Here is a 24,098-nt window from a genome sequence, read left to right as displayed (position 1 = left end):
CTCCCCCTCCCTCCCTCTTTCTCTCTCAACCCACGCAGTTGAGGCAGATGGCTGCCCACCTAGAGCCCGGTTCTGCTCGAGGTTTCTTCCCATTAAAGGGGAGTTTTTCCTTGCCACTGTCGCCAAGTGCTTGCTCATGGGGGAATGTTGGGTCTTTGTAAAATTAAGAGTACAGTCTAGACCTGCTCTATGTGAAAAGTGCCCTGAGATAACTTCTGTTGTGATTTTGGCACTATGTAAATAAAATTGACTTGACTTGGCTTGACTCAGCTGCAAACGCCTTTGAGCACAGTAGGTTTCAGATTAATTTTCCTTGCTGCCTGTTGGGAAGAAGAAGATGGGGATTAGAAGCACACAGTTGCTCAAAAATACAACCCTAACTTTTTGCATAATTTGCTCTATTACAATTAGTTTTTGTTTTTCATGCCAACATAGAGGCTGGGGTTACTCTTCATACTGTAGGTATTTTTAAACACAATTTAACTTATTGTGAGTTTTTCTTGTATAATTTTTATCTGGAAATCAGTGCAGAAATTTTGGACTGTAAAATGGGCGGCAAACAAGATATAAGTCTTTGAAAATTCTGATTATTTCTCATGGAATAACTGGCAAGATTACAGATAAAATGTTCACATATATACAGAATAGATTAATAAGCAAGACCCCAATGTGTTTTGTCCAATTCAACAGATGGTTGTCTTTGCGCATGTGTCATATCACAGAGTGTCACTTACATCCTCTATTAAAGTCAACCATGGAGCATTAGCATAAACATACTGCTTTTTCAAAGACAAATGCAGCAACTGACTCCATTACAGTCCTTTGAGTGGTGCTGGTTTCGCTGCTTTTGTTGTTTAATGTCAGGGCTGAGACTCACCCCCAAGACGTTTAGTCGGATGAAAGAGACTCCTCTTGTCTCCCGATGAGGTTCTCCGATGGCTGTGAAGAGTTGTTTGAATTTCAAATAAGTCATTGTCACGAAAGTAGCCAATTTTGTCCTTTCTGTCACTTACCACTGAGGAACTTAAGCTGTGCTTCGCCAGCGAGAGAGAGAGAGATGAGTACTGGGCAAGAGGGATTCTCTCTTTTATAAGATTCAAAAGAGGCTAATATCTCTTTACAAATTGCTCTTTTGGTTTCATGTAATTCAAGACTTGATAATAGCTTTATTTCTTGGATGGAGAAATTTCGCAATGAAGCATAATTACAATTTATTCGTTATTCCCATACTAGAAAGAACCCATGTGTAATTACTTTCCAGGCTGAATTTGCAGGCCTATTTAGTGGGCTCATTGTGTGTGAGCACTGGCTAAGGTATGACATTTAAATCATTTATTCAATATGGTTACTGTAATTTGCCAACCCTTTCTTTATCCAATTTCTTTTCCGACACCCACATTTACAATTTCTTTTTCAACCCTTGATCCTTTTCTCCTCTCTTATTTTACCTGTCCTTAAAAGCATCACGAACACATGTCGGCAGCTCTATATATATAAAAAAAAATATGTTGTATGTATTTCCAAGCTGCAGTATCAGTGTTTACTTAATTAGCAGCTTGACATTAGAGTGCAGGTCATACTGAGGGAATTTGTGTGCTCTTCAGGATAAAATGGTGGCATGCCTTGCCTCACTCTTCAAGGTCATATTTCAAGAGCCTTGTGTTTGTTTTTTGTTTATTTGTTTGTTTTAGGGAGGGGTTTGTGGAATTGATTGCATTTTTATTCAGTCTTGATTCACTTTCTGACAACAGGAAATTATTTCAAGACTGTTCAAGCTTACAACGGGTAACACTTCACCTTGTTTACATTACCTGATAATGATTTCTTTGTTCTTATTTTATGGTCACTGGACCTAAAAGTCCCATTTTTGATGGAATCAAAAGGTTGATTTTAGGATTTGGAAGAAATACTTTCAGATAAACATGATAGTTGTTACTTTGAGTTGAGCAGAAATTATATCTGTCAGTATGGACCAACAGCTTTTAAAATTCAAATTAGCATTTCTTCCACATAACTACAACATGACCTTGAGCATGATTCAGTTTATTACTTGCTCTTCCATGTTGATGTGACAATAATTTTCCAGTGGAATTATCCAAGCACAATAAATAGCAGTTAAACAGTACATTGTTTTACATAACTCTAACAAACTGCGTGAATAATGTTTTAAAATAGAAAAATATAAATTTCAAGGCCACATTTACAGTCTTTACAGTCCTCTTTAATTAGACTGGTCTTGGCTTACTCTGTTTCTGTTTCAATGACAAACTGACCATCAAAAGGTCACGGTGACTCTGTGAAATTTCCCTCAGTCTGAACTGAGGAGCATAGCTGCACATGTATGCATTGGTGCATTATTTCAGTATAATTTCACTACGTGTACTGTAAATAGTAACTGTATCTGCAGCTTTATGATATATGTGTAAAAATTTTGATGTTGCTTGTAAAATTGCCAAAGGTGCCTACCTGTGGTGGACATTTCTGCCGACACTGTGCCATCTGCAGATTGATTGAATCTGTTTAAACATTAAAATTAGTGTTATGGGTGAACAGCTAAGAGCCAACTGCTCATTTTTAGACCCCCAAGCTGCTGAATATGAGACTATTTGGGTTCTCAGATGTCAAATATTCAGCTATCTGAATCAATTTGCTGGCTGTTTGTGATTCGTATGTGTGTGTGTGTGTGTGTGTGTTTGTGTGAGTCTGCTTGTAAGTGCACATATACGTGTGTGCCTGTGGAATGTCACGCATTCCACCTCCCCAGTATGCAACCATGAAAGCTTTGATGCATTCAGAGTATCTGTGCCTGAGCAATTTAGGGGACAGGCTTTTAAAAATTTTCCAAAGTAAATAACAAAATAAGAAATGCCTGACAGACTTTTTATTAAACAGATAGCAGAACTTTCTCTCAAAACTTAATCTTAGGAGGAAAGTGAAACTTTTTAGACAGCTGTCTTTTTTTTCCTGGAAGAGTACCTCTATGAAACATCCTTTCATATCATCCTGAAGATTGGTACGGTGTTCTCTCCGATAGGAAAAAAACTGACTGTAAATCTCCAAAGATCCCTAACAAGTCCCCTCTCTCGAAGACAAGGACCATAAAACATGAGAGGAAGAAAAAGAGGAAAAAGGTGACGGAATGTAGGCCTTGGTGGGATAAACGAGAGGAATTAAGGAGGCATTTTACGAGAGCTTCCAGACGCAGTTATCACCTCGGAAAGACACAGGCAAACTTTTTCTTTGACCTTGAACAAGCCGCGTCTTCTTTCTTTATACATGTCTCTATAACATTCAGCTTCTGATTAAAAAAAGCTTTTTGTACTTGCTCATGTTTACATTGTATTTAGAGGTGCAGACAGGTGTAATGATTAAAAGCAGAGATCTGTATGGGTCTGTGTGCCATTGATTGTGTGTTGCCTGTGGATCAGAGGCAAATGTCAGCTCTGTTTCTTCTCTTTCCGTCTGTAAAGCAGGTTAAGGTGAGGAAGAGACTGGATTGTCAAATGAAGCAAAAGATCCAGTTATTACTGCTTTTATTAGCGGAGCCACTTATCATTTCCGAGGTGTAGAGAATAATACCTGAGGCAAAAGGGAATAATTAGCTCACACTTAGTGGCAGTCTTATTCATTTCTCTCTTCCGGGAAAAAGTTCTGGAGCACAGAGTTGGGGAAAAGAAACTATATTTTTTACACATTTTTAACAGAATTAAAAGTTCAGAGTTGTTTGTGAGGAATTTTCAGTGTCAGCAAAATGGAGAGGTAGCTCTACAAAGATTGTCCACTTTCTTTCCAAAGCTTTTCAAAGTCATTTTGAAGGGATCGCTGTAGTGGGCATATCCTGGAAAAATATGAACGTCCTTATAGACTAAGATATCTGTTCTTCCGCTCCTGAGCTGCACAGGGAAAATGTATCCTTCTGCAAAGTACAACAGGTTTTATAGGCAAGAGCTATCTCCTCACTGACCCGCTTCTCACAAGGACTTAATGAAGTAGGTCTAGTGGAGGTGTCCCACTGAACTCTGCATGGCAGGTGGAAACTGATGAAAGAAAATCATTTCTGTCACAGGAAAAATCTCCACAAGCCAATTACTGTATGGAGTATGGTACATTTTACATTTTAAAAAGCAGATGTGCCTCGGAAAAGGTATAACAGGTAATGGGGGTTGAGAAATGGCTTAGATACAGAATATACATTAAGCTGCTCAATAAACATTGCATTCTGTTTAGTTCTCTCTCTCGCTCTTTCTCTCTACTGCTCCCTTATTCACACATACAAAGACATAGACAAACTCAAGTCCCCAGATGAGTTGTTGACAAGGAAAAGAGAACAGTCACATCCAGACACAGGCAGCTGAATGTATATTCTGAAATTTGCACTTTTCTCATTATAAAACTGTGTCACTTGAATGAGCAAACACCTGCCAAGGTTCTATACTAATACATACTGTCTCTGGATAGATGAAGGGACAGAGAAGGAGGGGAGGGCAGTGGAGAAGATGAGAGAGGAAAGGGCACGGGGATGGGAGGGGCGGGGGGGAATGTGAGGGGAAATGGGAAGGGAAATGTGCAAACATTATAGGCCTAAAGTGAGTGAGTTTAGAGTCATGGCTATTTGCTTATGCATGCACTCTGTATGGCTATACAATAAACGCTTTCCTAATGTACAAATGTAAGTGTCTTTTATATACACGCACACACCTGCACGTACCCACATACCATGTTTGCTCACCTGCTGCTTTGAATAGTAAACAAGAGTAGCCTTGGATAACTGCTTGATGTCCACCAAATTTATATATATGTATGTCTACATATATGAGTGCATATAAACAGAGTATGTACTGCATCTGGTGTGCTTTAGCCTTCTGCATGTATGGTGATTTGTTGTAATTTTAGTGAGGCTCTGGCAACATACTGATGAATCAGAAAACCATTAGCTGTGTGAAATAATGGACTGAGGTTTCCTTATGTGGAGGCGGAAAAAGCTTTTTTGGACTTGCTTCCCACACCTGCAGTTTTGTTTCCTTGGTCAGAAACAAACAAAAAAAAGATAAATAATTGCCTTTTATTTTACTCAGGTGTACAAATCAAGTGTTGTAAATGTGAAGGTTCATTGGGATCCTATGTCAATCTGCATCATAGGGCAAAAGTCATCAAAATGAAACAGGCATTTGTAGTATTCACTACTAAGTCTGACTGACTAACCTTAACCTATAGTCAGATTTGGGCATTCAACCATAAGACTAAGCCTCACGGTAATTGTGTTTGAAGCAGAGAAAAGGTTGCTCTGTTATGTCTTTGTGACTGTTCTTGTGGTGCATTCATGGGCTGCCAAATAACCTTGTATTCACAAAATACAGCATGTTGTGAAAGAAAAAACGGAAATCACAAAACAGAAAATTAGCAAACATGTTAAAAAGATCATATTCATTGGGAAGCATTATGGGAAAAGAAGGTGCTGTTGCTAAGCCTTAGATTCAGCTGATGTTCTGACCGCAACCAGAACGCACCGCAGCACATCAGCCAGAATCAGCAAAATAGTCATAAATCAGAGAACAGCCTACAGCTGCCTTTTCAAATTAAATGCAAGAAATGGGACGAAGCATGCAAATGCACCAGTATGATTTTTGCATATAGATACAAACTACATCTGAACAAACAAACACAAGACTGAAGAAGAGAAAAAAGTGCACTTTTATGAAAAACATATATTTTTTAAATATATTATCATTGCAATCATCTGTATAATATTACTGATGCCATCCATTCCATCGCTTCACTAAATAGTTTGAATATGTTCATGAACACATCTAAGTGCATACCAACAACCATGAAGTGAAACAAAAACACAAACACAAAATAGAGGCCTTGGTGGCATAAATGAGAGAATAAGTAGGCATTTAGAGCTTCCAGATGTATTATCACCTCTGAAAGACACAGGCAAACTTTTTCTTTGACCTTGTGCAAGCTGCATCTTCTTTTTTTGTCACCTTTGTTCGCAAGTCTGTCTGTAGGAGTAACATTCAGCTTTTAATAAAGAAAGCTTTTTCCATTTAATTGTGCATTGTATTTAGAGATGCAGACGGGTATACTGATTAAAAGCAGAGATCTGTATAGTTTTCATTGATTGTGCAAGTTGCCTGTGGATCAGAGAAACTGGTGTCAGGCAAATGTCAGCTCTGTTTCTTCTGCTGTACAGCTGTAAACATAACATTAGATTATCTCTGTTGTATATGTGGAAGGTTGCAGATTTCAGCTTTAACGTGATACAGGCTACCTCTTTTTGCTGGAGAAAACTTTGATGGTTATATCATTTTTTAGGTGTCCACAATTTCCTAATAATTTGTTAGATTCCTGGGTAAATTTTGGGGGAAAATAGGAATTTTCTTAAAGAAAAGCTCCATTAAATCCTAAGTAAATATTTATTCATTTTTCATTCATTACTTAAAACTTCAGTCTCCATATATGATAAATTATATCATATATATGATATATGATAAATTGTATGTTTGCCTTTGGTCAAAATTCACATTCTTGCATGTTCTACAGACCTGCTGTGTACCGACTAAAATACTCTGCAGGTATGTTAGCAATTAATTATTAAATTTATTTTATTAACGTTTTCAACTCAAATTAACTTTGTCTTTATTTGCTCTATAATTAGTACCAAATTACATGCTTCTTTCCAAGAAATGTGTTGGAAATTATTAGGAAGTTACGGATGCGTAAAATGTGTTACCGCTTAGGACCAGGCCCGGATTAACACAGTATGGATCCCTAGGGTGACCACACTTGAATTGCCCCACTCCACCCACATTTACATATAAAAAAGTGAAATTTGCTATGGGTATAAAGACCATAGATTTACATGAACTTATTGCTAAAGTACAAGCTCAACACACATTCTGCAGAAACATTTGAGACAACCAAAAAACCTGACGCCATAGATAGACATAGGCCTACAAATGCTATACTAGCCCTTACATTGATTCTCAAATCTGAATGCTGACTCACATCCCAATGCGACACATCATGCTAAATATCATTATTTCCATCATAAATGGCCTGTATGAGGACTACATGCAAAACCATTACAGAGTATGTCTAAAAAAAATCATCACATACATATATGAAAGAAGGCAAACCCAGTAACGACTGTTGACAGCAACTATTTCAACAGCTGAATGATCCTAAAGCACCAGGTGAGGTTAAAGTATAAAGAATAGTACATTGAGCACATTGTTGTTCTGTTTTCAGAAACAGAAATTAAATGAATGAAAACAGAGTAGTGATTTGATTTTCAGTTCAAAAGCCACAAATGAAAAGGCATTTTTCATTTTCCTGGTCAGAAATGGCAGATACAACTTCGGTGATCAAAGTTGCTAATGGACTTGATTTTCTGGTCTTTGTAAAACAGAAAATAAAATAATTAACTAACGTATGAACCTTAGTACTCAGGAATACAAGGATGTACTTGTTCCACACAGGCGGGTGGATTAGTAAAATGGTCTTTGAAAATATTTTCTATTAGCAATAAAGTGTGCTACTACAGTATTATTACTGAAATAACTACAGCACATCCCTGCCCTCTCTCTCTCGCTCCTTTCTGCTCGTCACATCTCTGTGAAAGACGCACAGCAGCGGCTACTTCCCCCTAAAGGGGGGAAAAGTTTTTCATCTGTTTTCTTATTCTTATTATTCATATTCTCATTAATAAGAATAATAATATATAAAAGTTAAATCAAGTGTTTTGTAAATGTTGTATCTGCCGTTTCTGACCATGAAAAATGCCTTCTGTTTACGTTTTTCATTTTTTTCACGTTGGTGCCACCCAGCACCACAAACTGGCTGGTGGCCCTGGACACTCGCCCGATGCCATATATGGATAATCCAGCCCAGTTTAGGACCCACTCTCATGCACATGGATAAACCATATAAAGTAGCACCCTAATGTTACACAGTACTATGAAATATTGCCCGAAAAGAGAAGAATATTAAATTATATTACCCATTAATGGGTCAAAGATTATGATTGGATGTAACACTATGCAAAACATATACTTGTATCTATTCCCAGTCAGTTTCAGCTTCACCAGCTGACTGAACATCTTCCTGGGGATAAAAATGTCACTTCTCATTTAAAGGAAACAAGACATCTTTGACCTTCTCTCCGTGCAGCTTCTCTCTGTCTCAGTTTTCCTTTTCAAAGATGTGACTTTCTCCTCATCCTCTACAGATTAAAAAAAAAGTGATAGCTGACACTTTCACACTGTTCTGTCCCTCTCTGAATATACTGTTTGGGAACAGAAAATCTTGGTGTTATGGCTGTTTACTTTCTGTTATCTGATCGGTCATGACTGCATTCAAGGGAAACTTCAACACAGTCAGCTCCTCTGAGCCAGCGATCAGCAGTACCAGTAATTAGATGAGAAATCTTTCCACCCCCACTGGGTTTCTGAACGTCAAACTGCATCTGCCTTCGCAAACTCATAAAATTGTCCATCTCAAGACACTCTGTGTTAGTTCTTCTGAGATTAAGGCAAATAAATGTATAAAAGACAACTCTGTCACAAGCACACAAACACACACATACACTAAGCACGGTGCACTTAACAAGCAGCAGAGTAGACAGAGGTGTATTGACCATTTGTTGCAGAAACAAATCAAGCTTTGATGCTTACAGGTGAAGCTTTGCTTTCTGTCTGTCTTTACATTAAAAGTTGCAGACCAAGGCTAAATGAGCAAAAATATGATTGTTCATTCAGTAAGTAGATATTGTAGAATACAAATCCGCCACTCTTTGATGTTGACAACAATGCCATCCTCCACATTCAAGACTGTCGGCACTAATGGTGTCTAATGGATGGAAGGCAGCTGTAACACTATCACAGACAAATAGTAAAGGATACATTCCTCTCCTCTACTCTCTCTGTCGATATCCAACCTTTTACACTGGGCTTACTTTAAAGTATGAGAGAAGAACAGGAGGTTGCATTGCTAGAGGGAGGAACCTTGAGAGGAAAAAAGATGGAGGAAAAGTGGGGGTGGACTTTAATGTGTTGTACTTAGAAAAGAAAAATCAAATAAAAAATGCGAGCCATATGCACTGTAAGTCTGTGTGTATGTATGTCTTCAGTCAACATGGAGACGATTCTCATTACTGTATATAAGTGGTCTTTAGTATCTCAAACACCAGTTGCTAAAAGAAACTTAACATCCCCTGAAAATCTTATTTTTGCTGACATCCAATGACTTCCTGCTTTGCTGCAGTGACATCACACTTGGGTGTGGTTACAGGTGCTTGTGACCACAGCCAGAGGTGAAACAGGCTTTAGAGTGAAACAACCTGGTATTAAGTTACTTTTTAAAAATATGCAAATTATTGAATTAAATTGGAAAAATAAGCTACTGTAAATATCATAGGGTCAAAATAAAGTCAGAGTCTGAATGGAAAAAATGGTCAAACAATTTTAGCTATAATTTTCTGTCCAACTAGTCTGGCCTTATGTGACCATGTTTTATTCTTTTGATTAAATCTCAGGACAAAATGTTTTTTTCTGTATTCCTGACTACATTATAGTACCCTTACCAGTAATATCATGATTTCATGGTTATATATAACGCCTTTCATGTGTCTAAATCCAGCCTGAATCCGCCCTTCCAGGGGGATCAGGATGATACTGCTTTTTGGCATCAAACTAACTAGAGCTCCGCCTGTAAGGAATGAAAAAATGCAGAAGCAACACTTTAAGCATGATTGGATTACTGAATCCTGAATCTAATCTGAATGACCAGATATTCAGGGAGTCTTGAAATCCTTTAATGTTATCTGTGTTTATTGCTATATCATGCAGGTTATTTTTTAATAGCAGGTATTCAGTCACATTACTTCAGCCAAGTCACTTTACAATAATTTTTACAATCTCTCTCATTATGAATGTTTACGTAATGTCATCAGTTCATCGAAGCTGAGGCTCTGAGTAGACCAACAAGTCAGAATATTAAGTATACCTATTTTTCAATCCATATCCCTTCATCTCATGCACACAAATACCTCAAACAGGCTGTTGAGGAGAGAGAAGAAAGAAAGCATAGTCACATCACCAAAGCTAGAGAGCCAGCAACAGTAAATGTATTTTTTGACATTTGCCTGACCGTACTTCCTAGCCCAAAGCAAATAAGACAACAGTTGAATTGAGGCATTGTAACTTGTACACATTCGCAGGTTAGTGGAGCTGCCTGAGTCGACAGAATGAGGTCTGCAGGTGGGAGGAAGGAGAGAAACAGATACTGACACAAAGAAACGCAGAAAGATATACAAAAGAAAAGAGAAACTAATCTTTGTCTAAAATCAGTTCAAGTAATCTATTCTTTGTCTGTATATATTCTTTGATGAGACAAAGTGTGTATACATACTGAATGAAATATAACAACTATCTTTTCAGGAAAGGTTTCACCATTAGCAGAACCGGCAGTGCGTTAGACTATAACTAATTTGGTGGTCTTGCATTGATGACCATGTGTACTCACACACACATGCATAGAAGCAGGAATATACTGTCACTGGTGCCAAGCCTAAAGATATGTCATGTGCTCATATCAACATGTCACGCCTGCTCGGGCTCAGTGTACAGAATGTAGAGATAACTGGTGGTGCGAGGGATGGGAAGGGACAGAACAAATGCAATAACAAATGAGAGAGAGCAGCTGTTGTTTAGCCAAACTGATTACAACTCTACTGCCATTTACTGTAGGTGTTTAGCTTGGAACCAGCAATGCAAAGCTATTCATCCCTTGGCAGAACCAAATGACATGAGATAGTGTGCTCACTGAAATTTTTCTACATGTCAGTTCTGTGATTGTCACATCATGCCTACACAGAAGCTGTAAAAAGAACCTTTCACAGTAACGTCAAGGGCTTTACCAATAGCTGATGAATTACAACTGTAAGTAGGGAAAGCTGATAGCAGTTGGCATTTATTTAATCAATCAAACATAAGACTCAGAACCTGGTAATGGAATTAATTGCCACAAGATACTTTTTAAACAGTTATATGTGCAAAAAAATACCTTTAAGTTAATTAACTGTTACTATAATTGTCATAAAACACATACATATACATTTTTTTATATTTTCTTAATTGTTAAAGTGTTTGATATAGAGTATAAATGAATTAAGGTTACAAGGTTTGTGTGGGAAACATTTGAGAAAGAAGAAATTACTTTTAATGCTGGCTTAAAGCTTTAGGATGTTGAAACACAGATACCTTGGGTATCGTTTCTCACCATTCAGCCAGCCTCTCTTTAAAGTACTCTACAAATAGACTGTCTAATGGCCTTCACTTTTCAAATCTTTGTACAGGGGTTACAAAACCAGGGTGCTCTACTCTTTGTGATTTCTGACAAATGACCATAAGATATTCTTTCATGTGGCCACACATGAAAGAAGATATAAACACCTGTACACATATAATCATGCCTCTTTTCTGCTCAATCAAAACATGCACAGTCGCACACGCAAACACACACTTAGGGTACTGCACTTGCTCCGAGTCACTTTGATGGAGAGTGAAAGGCGAAGCAAAGTAGCCTTGGCTGCTCATATTAAATAAGGTTTGTAGAAAGGTGTTGTACTTGCAAAAGGAAGGCTTGAAGCCAAGGCCACAGCAGCAGAGTGAATGAAATTTTTAGCACGTTCAACAATCTACATGGTCTTTTCTTGATGTACTTTTGGGCGGTTTTGTTTTGTGTTTCACAATGCTCCTCGAACACAACAGGCATGAATCATGTCAGATTTAAGGTGTCACCACATTTTGAAATCGTAGTGCGTTCTCCCACTGTATCAGAGATATGAAGTAAGAGGTCTTGTTTGAAGACTATAGAGTATCTTTCAACTAGCCATCTAATTTCAGCAAATCCATTTCAGCTCTCACATCTTGCCAAATTCTCATTAGGCCTCTCTCTCACCCTCTTATTGCAGTATTGATTTCCATTGCCATTATGTCTTTTGGAAGATTACATTTTCATATAAGTAAAATGTCTACAGGACTGCATGTATGGTATACTGAAGAGGCATACTTTCAGATTTAAGAGAAAATTCAATTTTGATGTCTGGTTTCAATATAATTTTAATATTGTATGTGTGTTAAAATATATTTATACATAGATTATTTACACCACACAGTTTGGTTTGGCTTTTTTTTCTTTTAGTAAGCAGTAAACAGTTAAGATGTGTATTTGACTGCATCTGTATAGCGCACAAAGTATACTATTAACGCAGTACAAAAACATAATGCAAACCAGTATAAATGAAAAGAGCATCAGTGCAGTGCAATGCATAAATTTTCATTTATGCATTAAAATTATGACACTCCAATCATAATATTGTATGTCTGCTAATAATACTGCTGACGTAGCCCTCATCACTTTGGTTTGCTGATATCATCTGTTTAGTAACTCTGTCTCACTCTCTCTCTGTCTCTCTGTCCAGCTTTAAGGGACAACAGGATTGAGCTGGTACATGCATCAACGTCGGAGCTGACCATCAGTATCAGTGATGTCACGCTGTCTGATGAGGGCATGTACACCTGCTCTCTCTTCACCATGCCTGTCAGAACAGCCAAAGCCTACCTGACTGTTCTAGGTAAGTACAGGATCTAATCATTCAATTCCTTGCTTAAAGGAAATATTAATTTATGGATACACTTTTGCATAACAGCAGTCTGTCAGTGCATCCTATGAGTTGGTCTGTGATGAGGTGTCATAATATAATTTGTCGTTGTATACACCTTTCCTCAACCTGTGTGGGGTACCATGGTTTTAAAAATCCTATATTTCCTGCAAGTAACATCCAAACCACAGGTGTAACTTTTTTGCTCACATTTTTGTAAAGCAAGCAATAGTGGAAGGTTAGTGAGCAGAAGAGAAGAAAAAGTTGTGCCCCTCACACAAACAGTCTTGTGCCTGCAGTGCCTTATAGTCTATGTAGGCTACCATTTGTTGTAAAAATGGTATCACTCCATCTTCTACTAACTTCTCCCTGTAAGATCTGTTGAACATACAGTACAGAATGCTCTAGAGAGAACCTCTTTCTCTTTGACTCTTACAAGCTGACCAATATTAAAATCTGTAATGTGGAGGTTTTATATAGCTGAATTTAAGACGATCACTAAACATAAGATGAGTCCAAAAAGGCAAGTTGTAGTACGTTGCCAGTAACTGTAGTTAGCAAAACCTTGTTAAAATGTGTTCATGAAATTGGGTGGAAAAGTAGGCTATGAGCCAAGGTTTTTTTTTGTGTAGATCCAGATTATCTTATAAATTAAAGTTTGTAAATGAGGGCATTTTTGATCATTCTTGCTGGTTTTTTATGATGTAGTAAAAACATCTGTATGCATATGAGTGCTGTGATTTTATCATTATGTGTATTTCAGTATGTGTTGATTTTAAAACATTATTACTAAAATATGAACTCCAGACGATCATGCAGTATTGCTGGAGGTTATGCTTTGTCTGAGTGCTTTCTATAGACAGTTAGATGAAAAACATATTGTTAAGCCCTCCCTCCCTTTAGTAATGTTTGTGTTGTGATCATCGCCCTGCACAAACATTGTCTCATTTCCCGCCACTGGGCTTATTATCTTGCCAATTAGTTTTCGCTAATGTTAATAGATGTGCTAGTGCTCTCCAGGACCATTAGCTGGCTCTCTGTGTTAACAAGCGTTCCGAGAATTAGAGACATTAAAGGCTACTGCTCAATAAGGATACGGAGAAAATTATTTTGCAATACTGAACAATAGTTAATGGTGCAAGCCAGGAAACAGAGAGGGAGATTTAATAAATATACAAAATGGTCTGGGAACAGGCTGGTTTATCTGTCTCTGTTTCAGCGCAGTGAGTGCTGGGAATGAACACAAGAAAATATTAAAAAGGATTTGGGAAAAAATACCAAACTGCTCAATAAACATGCAATGAGATGAGCTTCACATTCAAACCTTCTCAAAATATTTGGGTGAATAAATATACACAGGTGTTTATCTATTACAACACATGCAAATTTTAAAGTTCATAAATACAATACATCACTAAATGATTCAGGTATACTGTAAATTCTAGGGTATGAAAATAGTAATGTAATAAACCAATAAACACAATGACAACGCTAACATGATGATGTTTAGCAAGTATAGTGTTTGCCATGTTCACCTTCTTAATTGAGAGTGTTAGCATGCTAATGTTTGCTAATTAGTAGAAAACACAAACTACAGCAAAAGTCAGTGTCATTAGTTTTGCAGGTATTTGATAATCTGAAATTGAAATTTTGACCTGCTGGTGGCCTACTCATGGCAACCCATCTAATAGTTTATGAATAAAATTTCAATCAGGACCACCTGACATTCCACCTTGCTAGGTTGGCTAAAAATGCGCAACATTAGAGGCTTTGTATTCAATCCAGACATATGAGCAAATTAAACTCTGAAGTTCAATTCATGTTAGTAACTTACTTTGATTTTGGTTCTAAATATGTCATAAAGCAGAATGATCACAATGACCACAGGAACTATCAGTTAAATCCAGTCTTCTTACCATGCATCAGAAATCGAGTTCTCATTTCTTTTTCATGTCTTGAAAACACTTAGTCATGCTTAAACAGTCATGCACACACACACATACACAATCCATGATGCACAAATGAGCAGAGAAAAACACTCACCAACTAAACACTCACACACACACACATGCACACGTGCACACGCACGCACACACACGCACACACACACAAACAGAGAGAAGGATTAAAGCTTTGCAGCCTCTAGCCACCCAAGGGGAACGTGACTGTATAAGATGAACATTGTATTTGATCTGCTCTCGTTCAGTCTGGGAGTAAAAACCATCAAACACTCTTCTGAGTCAAGCCACACTTACTCATACACACACTTACATGCACACCACAGTACTTAGATATAGTGGCACTTTTCACACTTGAAAACTATGCAGTGAACCAATTTGCATATAAAACATACACATTGAAAATTACATGAGATTAGGAGAGATAGCTCTCTCACGGCAAACCATATCTACCAAGTACTGTGTTGTTAGGTTTTTTTCTATCTCACACAGGCTCCGCCCTCTGCTGGACTCTGTGGGTAATACTCTCCTCCAATAACACGCACACAATCGCCCACTGAAATTTGCATGTAAGTAGCTGACCAATCAAGACGTGCCTACCAATTACGTGTGTCTTACACAGTATAAAAGGCAATATCTCACTGCTGCTCTCATCCTGAAACCACTTCAGCGATGGCAACATCAGCTCACTGATCTTACCTCTCCATGGAAAGTTGCCACTTCAAGCTCGATCCTGCCTGTCGTGCCCTGGTCTCATCACCATCGCTGACAGGCATCTCTTCTGCTTCGAGTGCCTTAGATGGGAACACAGAGAGAGCAGCATAATGCAGCCACTGTCCTGCATGCACTGCCAAGGACTTTCTTCAACTCAACGCCGACAATGGTGGGACAATTTTCGGTTGTGTGATGTCTCACTCCGTTCCAACAAGAGCGAACCAGAGCACAAGATCAATCTCCACAGTAAGGAGATTGAGTGAGTCCCCTGCTTTGTCCGGTTCTCTCCCCCAACAGACGCCTCAGCTTAGACAGTCCCAGTGGCTTCGCTGATAGACAATGACAACAACCTCTCATCTGTGTCTGCAACATTGCTGACCTTTGGAAATCCACCGCTGACTTCAGTTTGCCATGATTTCCCGAAGGTTATGGCCATGGTGGCAGAGCATGTTGTCAAGTCAAGTCAATTTATTTAAAGAGCACATTTTAAAACAACAGACGTTGACCAAAGTGCTTTACAGAAAGATTAAAATGATGGGGTAATTTGATTGATGGTTACAATCAAACAAAAACACAGGATCAAAAATCACAGTCACAAATAAGACAGAAAATCAGATAAAATTAGAACACAGCATTGCACAAACAAATAAATACAAACCAATAAAAGCCAGGGTGTGGTCAGGCATGAAAATAATAAACAGGCTAAAGAGAAGAGATAGGTCTTTAGATGGATTTTAAAGAAATCAATGGAGGGGGAAGATCTAATTTTATTCTGGTTTAGCTGAAAGAAACTATTTGCCATCCAGGGTTTTACATTCTCAATGCAATTTAGGAGGGAGTTAACACTGCAGGGATCACATGGTTTCAGTGGGAGGTATAGCTGGGTGTCATCAGCATAACAATGGTAGGAGATATATTTTCTGAAAATAGACCCCAGTGGAAGCATATACAGAGAAAACAAAATAGGACCTAACATAGAGCCTTGTGGTACTCCACAGGAGATGTGTGTAGAGGAGGAGGACACATTATCAATTCTAACAGAGGCTGATCAGTGCAGGGCTCTCACTGCCCCCGTCTATCCCACCCAAACCAGTCAGCAGCCAGCCTGGCTTATCCAGATCAACCTGCCTTTATTTCACCTCCTCTCTCGGACATTTGGCAGTGTGTCGAAGTATCCTGGAAAGAGCCACTGAAAATGAGGTCACCAGTCGTGGGAATGATTTCGTCCTGAAAGTGCAAGGCCACACAGAGACAGGCTGTCCTGGTGTGCCCCCCCTGGAAGAGGCCCTCGCAGTCCTCCTGATTCCTCACTCAGCTGGCTGGGCAGCGAGCATGAAGCCCCAGCCTCTGCTGGTGCAGGATAGGGACACGCTGGAATATTTTGAGAAAATTTTCTGGCTGGGCACGCAGCTGGCCATGACAGCTAACAATCTGGGTGTGTTGGGCATTGCTGCGGCTTATACACCGCTAGAGAGAATGATAGGTGGTGTGTGGCTTTCAGGGGAAAACCGACATATCAACCTCCTCAAACTTCAGGTGGTGCTCTTGGTTTTCCAACACATCCTGACTCTGGTTCAGGGGAGACATGTGTTGGTGAGAACAGACAACCACACTATGCTTGCCTGCATCAACAGGCATGGCGAAGTCCAATCCGCAGCCCTGTTGAAGATGGCGGAGAACCAGACTGCTATACGCCTTTCCTCATTTTAGTCTCATTCCCCCTCTGCTGGAGAATGAGACAAGAATGGCTGTCGGTCATCCTGATAACCCCAGACCACCGTTCGGCACCATGGTATGCAGAGATGACCCAGATATGGAAGGCCAGCCCTGGCTCCTGAGAAGGACAGATTGATGCGGGCTGGACTGTTTGCAGTGGTTCAGACCATCCAGGAGGCGAGAGCTGGATCCACCATTGCGCACTACAAAGCAAAGTCGTTGGGATTCCAACACTGATGCTGGGAAAGGAGATTAGACCCCCTGTCATCTGCAGTGGGAGAGGTTCTCTCCTTTCTCCAGTATCTGGTGGAAAAGGGGCTGTCTCATGCCACTATTAAAGTGTATGCAGCAGCAATTTCCTCCAGTCATGAGGGGTTTGGCGACAAACCTGTCTTGAACAGCTGTTTATGTGCTATGGAGAAGAAGTGGCTGGCAAAGCCCAACAAGAAGTGCCTAGCTAGTTGGCTTTGTGCGTGTGTCTCCCATACCTACAGGCAGGCGGGTAAGGACCCCCTTCCGTCTGTACTTATAGAACTAAGGTTACAATATTGTAACCTTCATTCCTTCAAATGCACGGTATTCAGAAAAAAGGAGGACTTTTAAGTCTGGTAATAAACCTTACAGGAGGTGCTGAGACAGACAAGGCCAGAGTCAGTCAATGGCATTGACTGACAGACCTTTCAGTCACTCAGCCTGAGGCGGACTTATTGCTCACTGACATTAGAAGGGCAGACACTACACACTTAAAACACTCATTATAGGAAAGGCCAGTAACTAACATTTTCTGTACAACTACATGGCCTCCTCTGTGGTCACACACAAACACACACAGTTTTGCTTTCACCTCATCAACATAAGTGAAAAATGATAGAAATATGAATTTAAAAGCTAAGGCACAATGCCAATGAGAGTGACTTCAAGTGCAATGTTTATTTTAATATAAATAAAACCCATTTAGTTCATTTTCACGTATCAGCGCCCACGTTCATCAAATAAAAAAACTCTAATTTGTAAAGTATTGAGGGTGTTATCAATACTTAGTCAGACAACAGATGCCACAATTATAAACTGAAAGTGTCTGCTCCATGACCATCTGCAGAAGCAGCAGAGTCACAGCACAGAGTAGCAGAGTGAGACGTCTGTCTTCCCTCCTGATCTCTGCTGTAAACACACATAGCAGTTCACGAGCAGCTGCTCTCATGTCGAGCGCACCTAGTAAGGTGCTGTTTAGTTTATTTGTTAAGCTGTCCATAAAGCCAGTGTAATTATTCAGTTTTGTGAGAGCATTGGGAAGGGATGATTCTAAAGCTACTCTGGCTGATTTATTAATCATGCAGCTCCTTTTGAGAGGGCAGCAAAGCTGAGAAATGGGCTGCATATGAACGTTAAACTGAATCAGAGAGTGATCTGATAATGATGGAGCAGAGGGAGAGACTAAAAGCTCAGTGACGGAAAGACCACGGAGTAAAAGTAAATCGATGGTGTGACCACTGGGGTGTGGGGGTTCAGAGACAGCCTGAGTAAAACCAAACGTATCAATGATTGTTGTGAAGGCTCAGTTTAGTGCGCAGTATGTGTTGTTAAAATGAATATTAAAATCGCCAATTATAATGATGCGGTCAGCATGAGTCACAGGATCTGAGATAAACTGAGAAGGACGTTAAAAGCACTACAAATGATCAGCAGTGAATGTTAGTTCTGGGATGAAAAGAGTAATTGGAGCCATAGATTAGTGCAACACCACCAACTTTTCTGGTGGCACAAGTGACATGGAAGTATACAAAGTTAGGCGGTGACGCTTCAGCCAGAGGCAGTGTGTTATCTGTGGATAACCAGGTTTCACAGAGCCCAAAAATATCAAAACTGTGTTTGAGGATTAGATTATGAATTAAAAGGGCTTTGGAGCCTAATGACCTAATGTTAATAAAGCCTATTTTAAGGCAAGTATTGCTGTTAAAAACAGGTGTAACCTTCACAGGATTCAGGTTGTGCATATTCCATTGGTTTCTGTTTGGATGGGATTTTCTCTTTTGGATGAGGGTAGGGATGTATAATACTTCATTACATTGAATCATAGGAAAGCAATTTGGAACAGATTTAATGTCACAAGAGAGTCCATGCCCAGTAAATAGACTTGCAGCATTGGGCCTATGAGGTAACCACTCCTGAGTAATAATACGATTATGGGAAGGGGGGAAATTGCAGACAGTAGTGTTTTATTTGAGTTTGGAATGCTGATATGTTAGAGGGGTTACTTTTATCGGGCATGGACTGTCTCACTTACAGGAAGCAGCAGTGTATGGCAGGTGCAACATGAAATATGAGAGTTGGCAGCTAATAACTTACTACCAGGTAGATTAGGATGAAGTCCATCAGATCTAAAAAGTTCACGTCAGTTCCAAAAAAGTGCTGCCTAAACATAACCATAGAAAGTTTAATATTGTTGTAGTTTGTACTAGTGGATATTTTACTGCAACATTGGATATTTTGGTGGGACAAAAAACAACCCAAAAACTAGGTATGTTGTCCCTAAACATTTTGCACATACATTCAATGTATGTGTGAAAATAAATGTTTTCAACTTGTCAAATATGTTACTTAATAACATTTTCTCATTACGTAATACTGGCTGAATTACATTTCTAGTTAAATGTCTTTGCAATTTATTTGTATGTAAACGTAATTTCTAGGAGACAGGGTTGCAGAGAAACATGTCTGGGAAGACACATTACTGTTGAATTTTTTTAATATAATTTTCTAGTAATAAGAAATTCACAAACAAAACTCCCACTGTATTTGAGTGGACACAGAAATCTCAGAGACAGGTATCCCGAAAAATCTGAACTATCTGCAAGGCTAGATACCACTAGAGTAAAGTGAGAAAAATTGAAAAAAAAAAAATTTTTGTAATTTGTAATTTGGATGAACTGACCCTTTAAAGGAGGGGGTGGCCCAGTGGGTAGGGAGACTATCCACTAATGTGTCTGCAAGAATCCTCCCTGGTGTGTTCTCGATCATGACACTGCTCAGGGATGCTTCTCTGTAGTCTGTTCTCTAATCTCCCTGCAGGAGGGCGTGCTGGAGGAGAATTTCCAATACAGCATAATAATATTATTGTTGCATAATGACATACCACTGTGTGCGAATTAGTTTCATTGCTGTGATTTCCTTTCCATCCTTCAGGTGTGCCAGAGAAGCCAGAGATCGATGGCCTGACAAAGCCTGCCTTGGAGGGAGACCACATCACTCTGACCTGCATCACTCAGGGCAGCAAGCCTGCCGCCGATCTGCGCTGGTTCAGGAATGAGAAGGAAGTCTTAGGTATGTGACATCTGTATCTGCATTCACATTTGTATCACCACTATGGCAACAGATTTTACCATTTTGACATTAATAGTATAGCATTATGTTGGACAGTTGTCAAAGATTTATGGTGAATGATGACATATTATGAGGGAAAATTATATTCTTAATAAGTTTATTGATAGGTTTTTTTTTACATGATCATGTTTTCAATCTATTTTGAGAAACAAAATTAAAGATGTTTCTTATTAACTGGACTAAATATTTTTCTTATTTTTAGCATTTAATCTAGGAAAAAAGATAAAGTTATTTTGTGTTATGTTGTAATAACTATTTACTGATTTACTAATATTTTAATGTCAAGCCATAGTTTTCATTGTGAACACACCACTCAATTGGCCCCACAGTCTTAAATTTTCTCATCCCCACCTGCACTGTGTAGTCAGATACTAAAAAATATTGATCAGCATGGCTCAGACTGTGCTTATATTGTATCAGTACTTTGTAATGAGTAATGCTTCAGAAAATATATGTGTAACCTTTAAAATGTGTATGTTATGTAGAGATTAGTCCCTTTCATAAAACTGGCACCATAAAACTGCTGCAGTGTATGTCTCAACAGTGTATTTTTGTTCCGAACAAGTTGTTTCTAATATAGCAGATTCAGCATGTGTCCTCTGGCCTGAGACCGATACATTAACCTCCCTGTTTTATCAGAGGGCTGTTCTAAATCACACTGACTGGACTACGCACCTCCTTTCCAGCCAGTTCCTGCTCTGTTCTACTTGATGAACCATCCGCTTTGTAATTGTTTGAAAGGGAAAGCAAGAGAGAGCGAGAGATAGAGGGAATGAGAGAGAATATGAAATGATGAAATGACATCTTTGAGGAAGAGAGAAACAGATGCGGTTCTGTATCAAATAAAATGCAGAACCCGGTGGGACGGACTGTCACAGATCATCAGCACAGTTGCAGAACTTTTTTTTTACGAGGTTTCTCTGTTGTTTCACAGAGCAGATTAAAGGCAGAAAACAAAATGCAAATCACCCCTTTCTAATTTAAATGACTGCAAGTGTAAACAAAGAGATAGAAAGGAGAATCACAGATTCGCCTTTTTTTTTTTTTTTTCTTATAACTGCCAAAAAAATAATGCCAGTTTGGGAAGACACTGTCATAATCTTTGTATAACCTAACAGATCACTGAAACTCAGTAATGAGAATAACAAGTAGCCAGGTGTTGCACATCCTAAATGCCCAATTAAATGTAGTCAAATTCTCTTCATGAGAAGCATTTCAGATGCGTAACACACAGACACAGAGTTCATTTCTCTGCTTATATAAAGGATTAATAAACCACAAAAATCATTTTTGCCAAAGCATGCATGAATTTTTTCTTATTATCTTAATACTTTCTGCTATCAGTTTCTTGGCATCTCTGACAACACTGACTAGGTCTGTCTTCTATCTGCTGCACATTCATTCCCATTCTTAAATGAATGTACAACTTATTTTAGTATTTTCATAAGTTTTACACTACAATTTATTTTTACACACCTTATCAGTCACGTAGTAACTAAGAGTTGTTTTCCTCCCCAGACAGTGTTGAGCCAGTGCCGCTAAGTCTTCCTTTTTTGTTTGTTTTCTTGCCCATCATTCATTAAAATGAAAATGAAATCCCTGTAGCTGTTCAATAACCATTGTCACATTTCCATGTCCTGTAAACAAAAATCTAAGCAGTCTTTCAATTATTAAATCCTACATTTATGAGATCCCCAATTTGCATATATTTTTTAATCTAATTAAGCTAATCACCATGTTTAGTAATGTATTATAGTAGTTTGTCATTCTGCTTTACATTGCTTCTTGTCGCCCTTTTGAGAAACATGAAGCCAATAGAAATACTAATTAGCAAAGTGAGTACTTTTCCTTACAGGCTTATTGTGTCTCCATGGGTGATTATTGTGTCTCCCAGTGGCCCACTACTGAGAGAAGAGCTCCCTGTAAGGCAAATGGAAACCTAGCCAGGACATAATGTTCTTTTAATTTACCGAAAGTTAACAGGTAGTCAGAGATATCCTTGGTGGTTTGAAGTGAAGGTTGTCTCCAGAGGATATGCTTTCTCATTAAGGTCAGATACTATAATTCTCTCCTCAACTTGGCGCACAACTATCTTTAATTTGGGCCTTATACAATTTCATATCAGTATGTTATTCACTGTGACAAGGTTTTAGTCCCTTACCTAGAAAGAACACTGATAGTTTCTTGAGGTTCACACTTAATACAGCATAATGATTTCTGAAAAAAAAAGAAAACAAGAACAACCACTATTATGTAGTCATTTTTCTCTGTAAAATAAATCATGGCAACATTGTCTCAGAACAGAAAACAGAACCTTGAGACTTTATACAAATGTGAGATTAGAAGATTCTTGTCAGATCTGCTATGGGACTCGTCAGACATTTCGATCGGAGGTGATGTTTCAGCCCTCATTGAATTCACTGAAAAGCTCTTTTAGTGTCTGCCATTACACCCTTTCTACCCGAGCTTAAGCCCAGACAGCTCAGCCTGCTATCTTGCATTAGGTTTTCCCAGAGTCCAGATAAGCAAGCAGATAAGACCAAATCAATGCTGGTTTTCCACACAGTTTTAAGTAAATATCATTATATCTTTTCTTTTAATTAAATGTTAACAGTTTGTAAATGATATTGAAGCTGTATGTCATCATGTTTATTCGGAAGAGTCGAGAGAGACAAACACCACAAAAGTTCACCTCTAATCAAACCAACTAGATGAGTATTTATATGTATTTTTTCTAAGCTGCTGACCTTGTCACCATGGTATTTTTTTAGCCACATTATAAAACTTTGAAAAAGTATGTAAGTAAGGTGATGAAAATATTGATCCCTTGATTAATACCTTGTCTTTCCTGACAAGTAGGTGTCTGTTTTTAATTAGCACTTCATTGCCCAGTGTGATGCTTTTGTCGGACATATTCAGGACATGTTTAGTTCAGGGAAAAAGTCTGTTCTCGAGACTATGATTGACACATACACATTTTCTTCTTTGTCACACCATGAATGCTTCTCTGCCACTAATTGGTCTGCTTTCTTGTTATAAAAAAGGTGTGAATTATCATCTGGACACTGTCAGTCTGACTTGTTATATATAACACCGACAGAGAGTTTTTATTTGTGTGTAAATGTGTGTGCAAGCGTGTGTTGCATTTAAATTGGAAAAAAATGAAACAAACCCAGCAAAGCCACTCAAATGTATTTTCTTATTCCTCTCTCTGATGTTCTGACTTTCTTCCAGGACACCGCATTTAAAACTGACTAAATAAATAAACATGAGCGCATTAAAAAACAGAGGGCATCACATGTTAATACACAATGTATGTATGTGTAGGTGTATATGTGAGTGCACTTGAAGTGTTCATCATCCTGACAGGATCAGGGTGTGTTCAATGTGAAAAGCCATCTGATTGTGGGCGGCCATGCTGGGAATAAATGACAATTGTGACATATTGGTGTGGGATCTAGGGGAATAGAGAAGATTATATTACCGGCAGAGCCACTGGAGCAGTCCATCACCCATTCACATTCAGTTAACGGACACCCTATGCTAAGTGTGTGTCTGCGTATGTGTGTCTGCGTGAGCAAAACAGACAGATGGAGAAGACAGCCTGCATGTAGGACATAAGCTTGTGTGTGTGGAACGGAATCCAATATTCTTATTTCTCA

At 38.7% G+C, this 24,098-nt stretch overlaps 1 protein-coding gene across 4 annotated transcripts in view; it reads left to right on the top strand.

Annotated features, from left to right (window-relative positions):
- Positions 1-24,098, top strand: part of cadm2a (cell adhesion molecule 2a) — a 231,541-nt gene that overhangs the window by 175,672 nt on the left and 31,771 nt on the right. For all 4 annotated transcript variants that reach the window (XM_044371096.1, XM_044371095.1, XM_044371094.1 and 1 more), the window contains 2 exons: positions 12,488-12,640; positions 20,239-20,376. In XM_044371096.1, coding sequence (XP_044227031.1) covers positions 12,488-12,640; positions 20,239-20,376 — 291 coding nt within the window. The remainder of the gene's footprint in view (positions 1-12,487; positions 12,641-20,238; positions 20,377-24,098) is intronic.

Source organism: Thunnus albacares, chromosome 13 (assembly GCF_914725855.1).
Source record: "Thunnus albacares chromosome 13, fThuAlb1.1, whole genome shotgun sequence".
Lineage (NCBI taxonomy): Eukaryota > Metazoa > Chordata > Actinopteri > Scombriformes > Scombridae > Thunnus > Thunnus albacares.
This window is presented reverse-complemented; position numbering and strand designations above follow the sequence as displayed.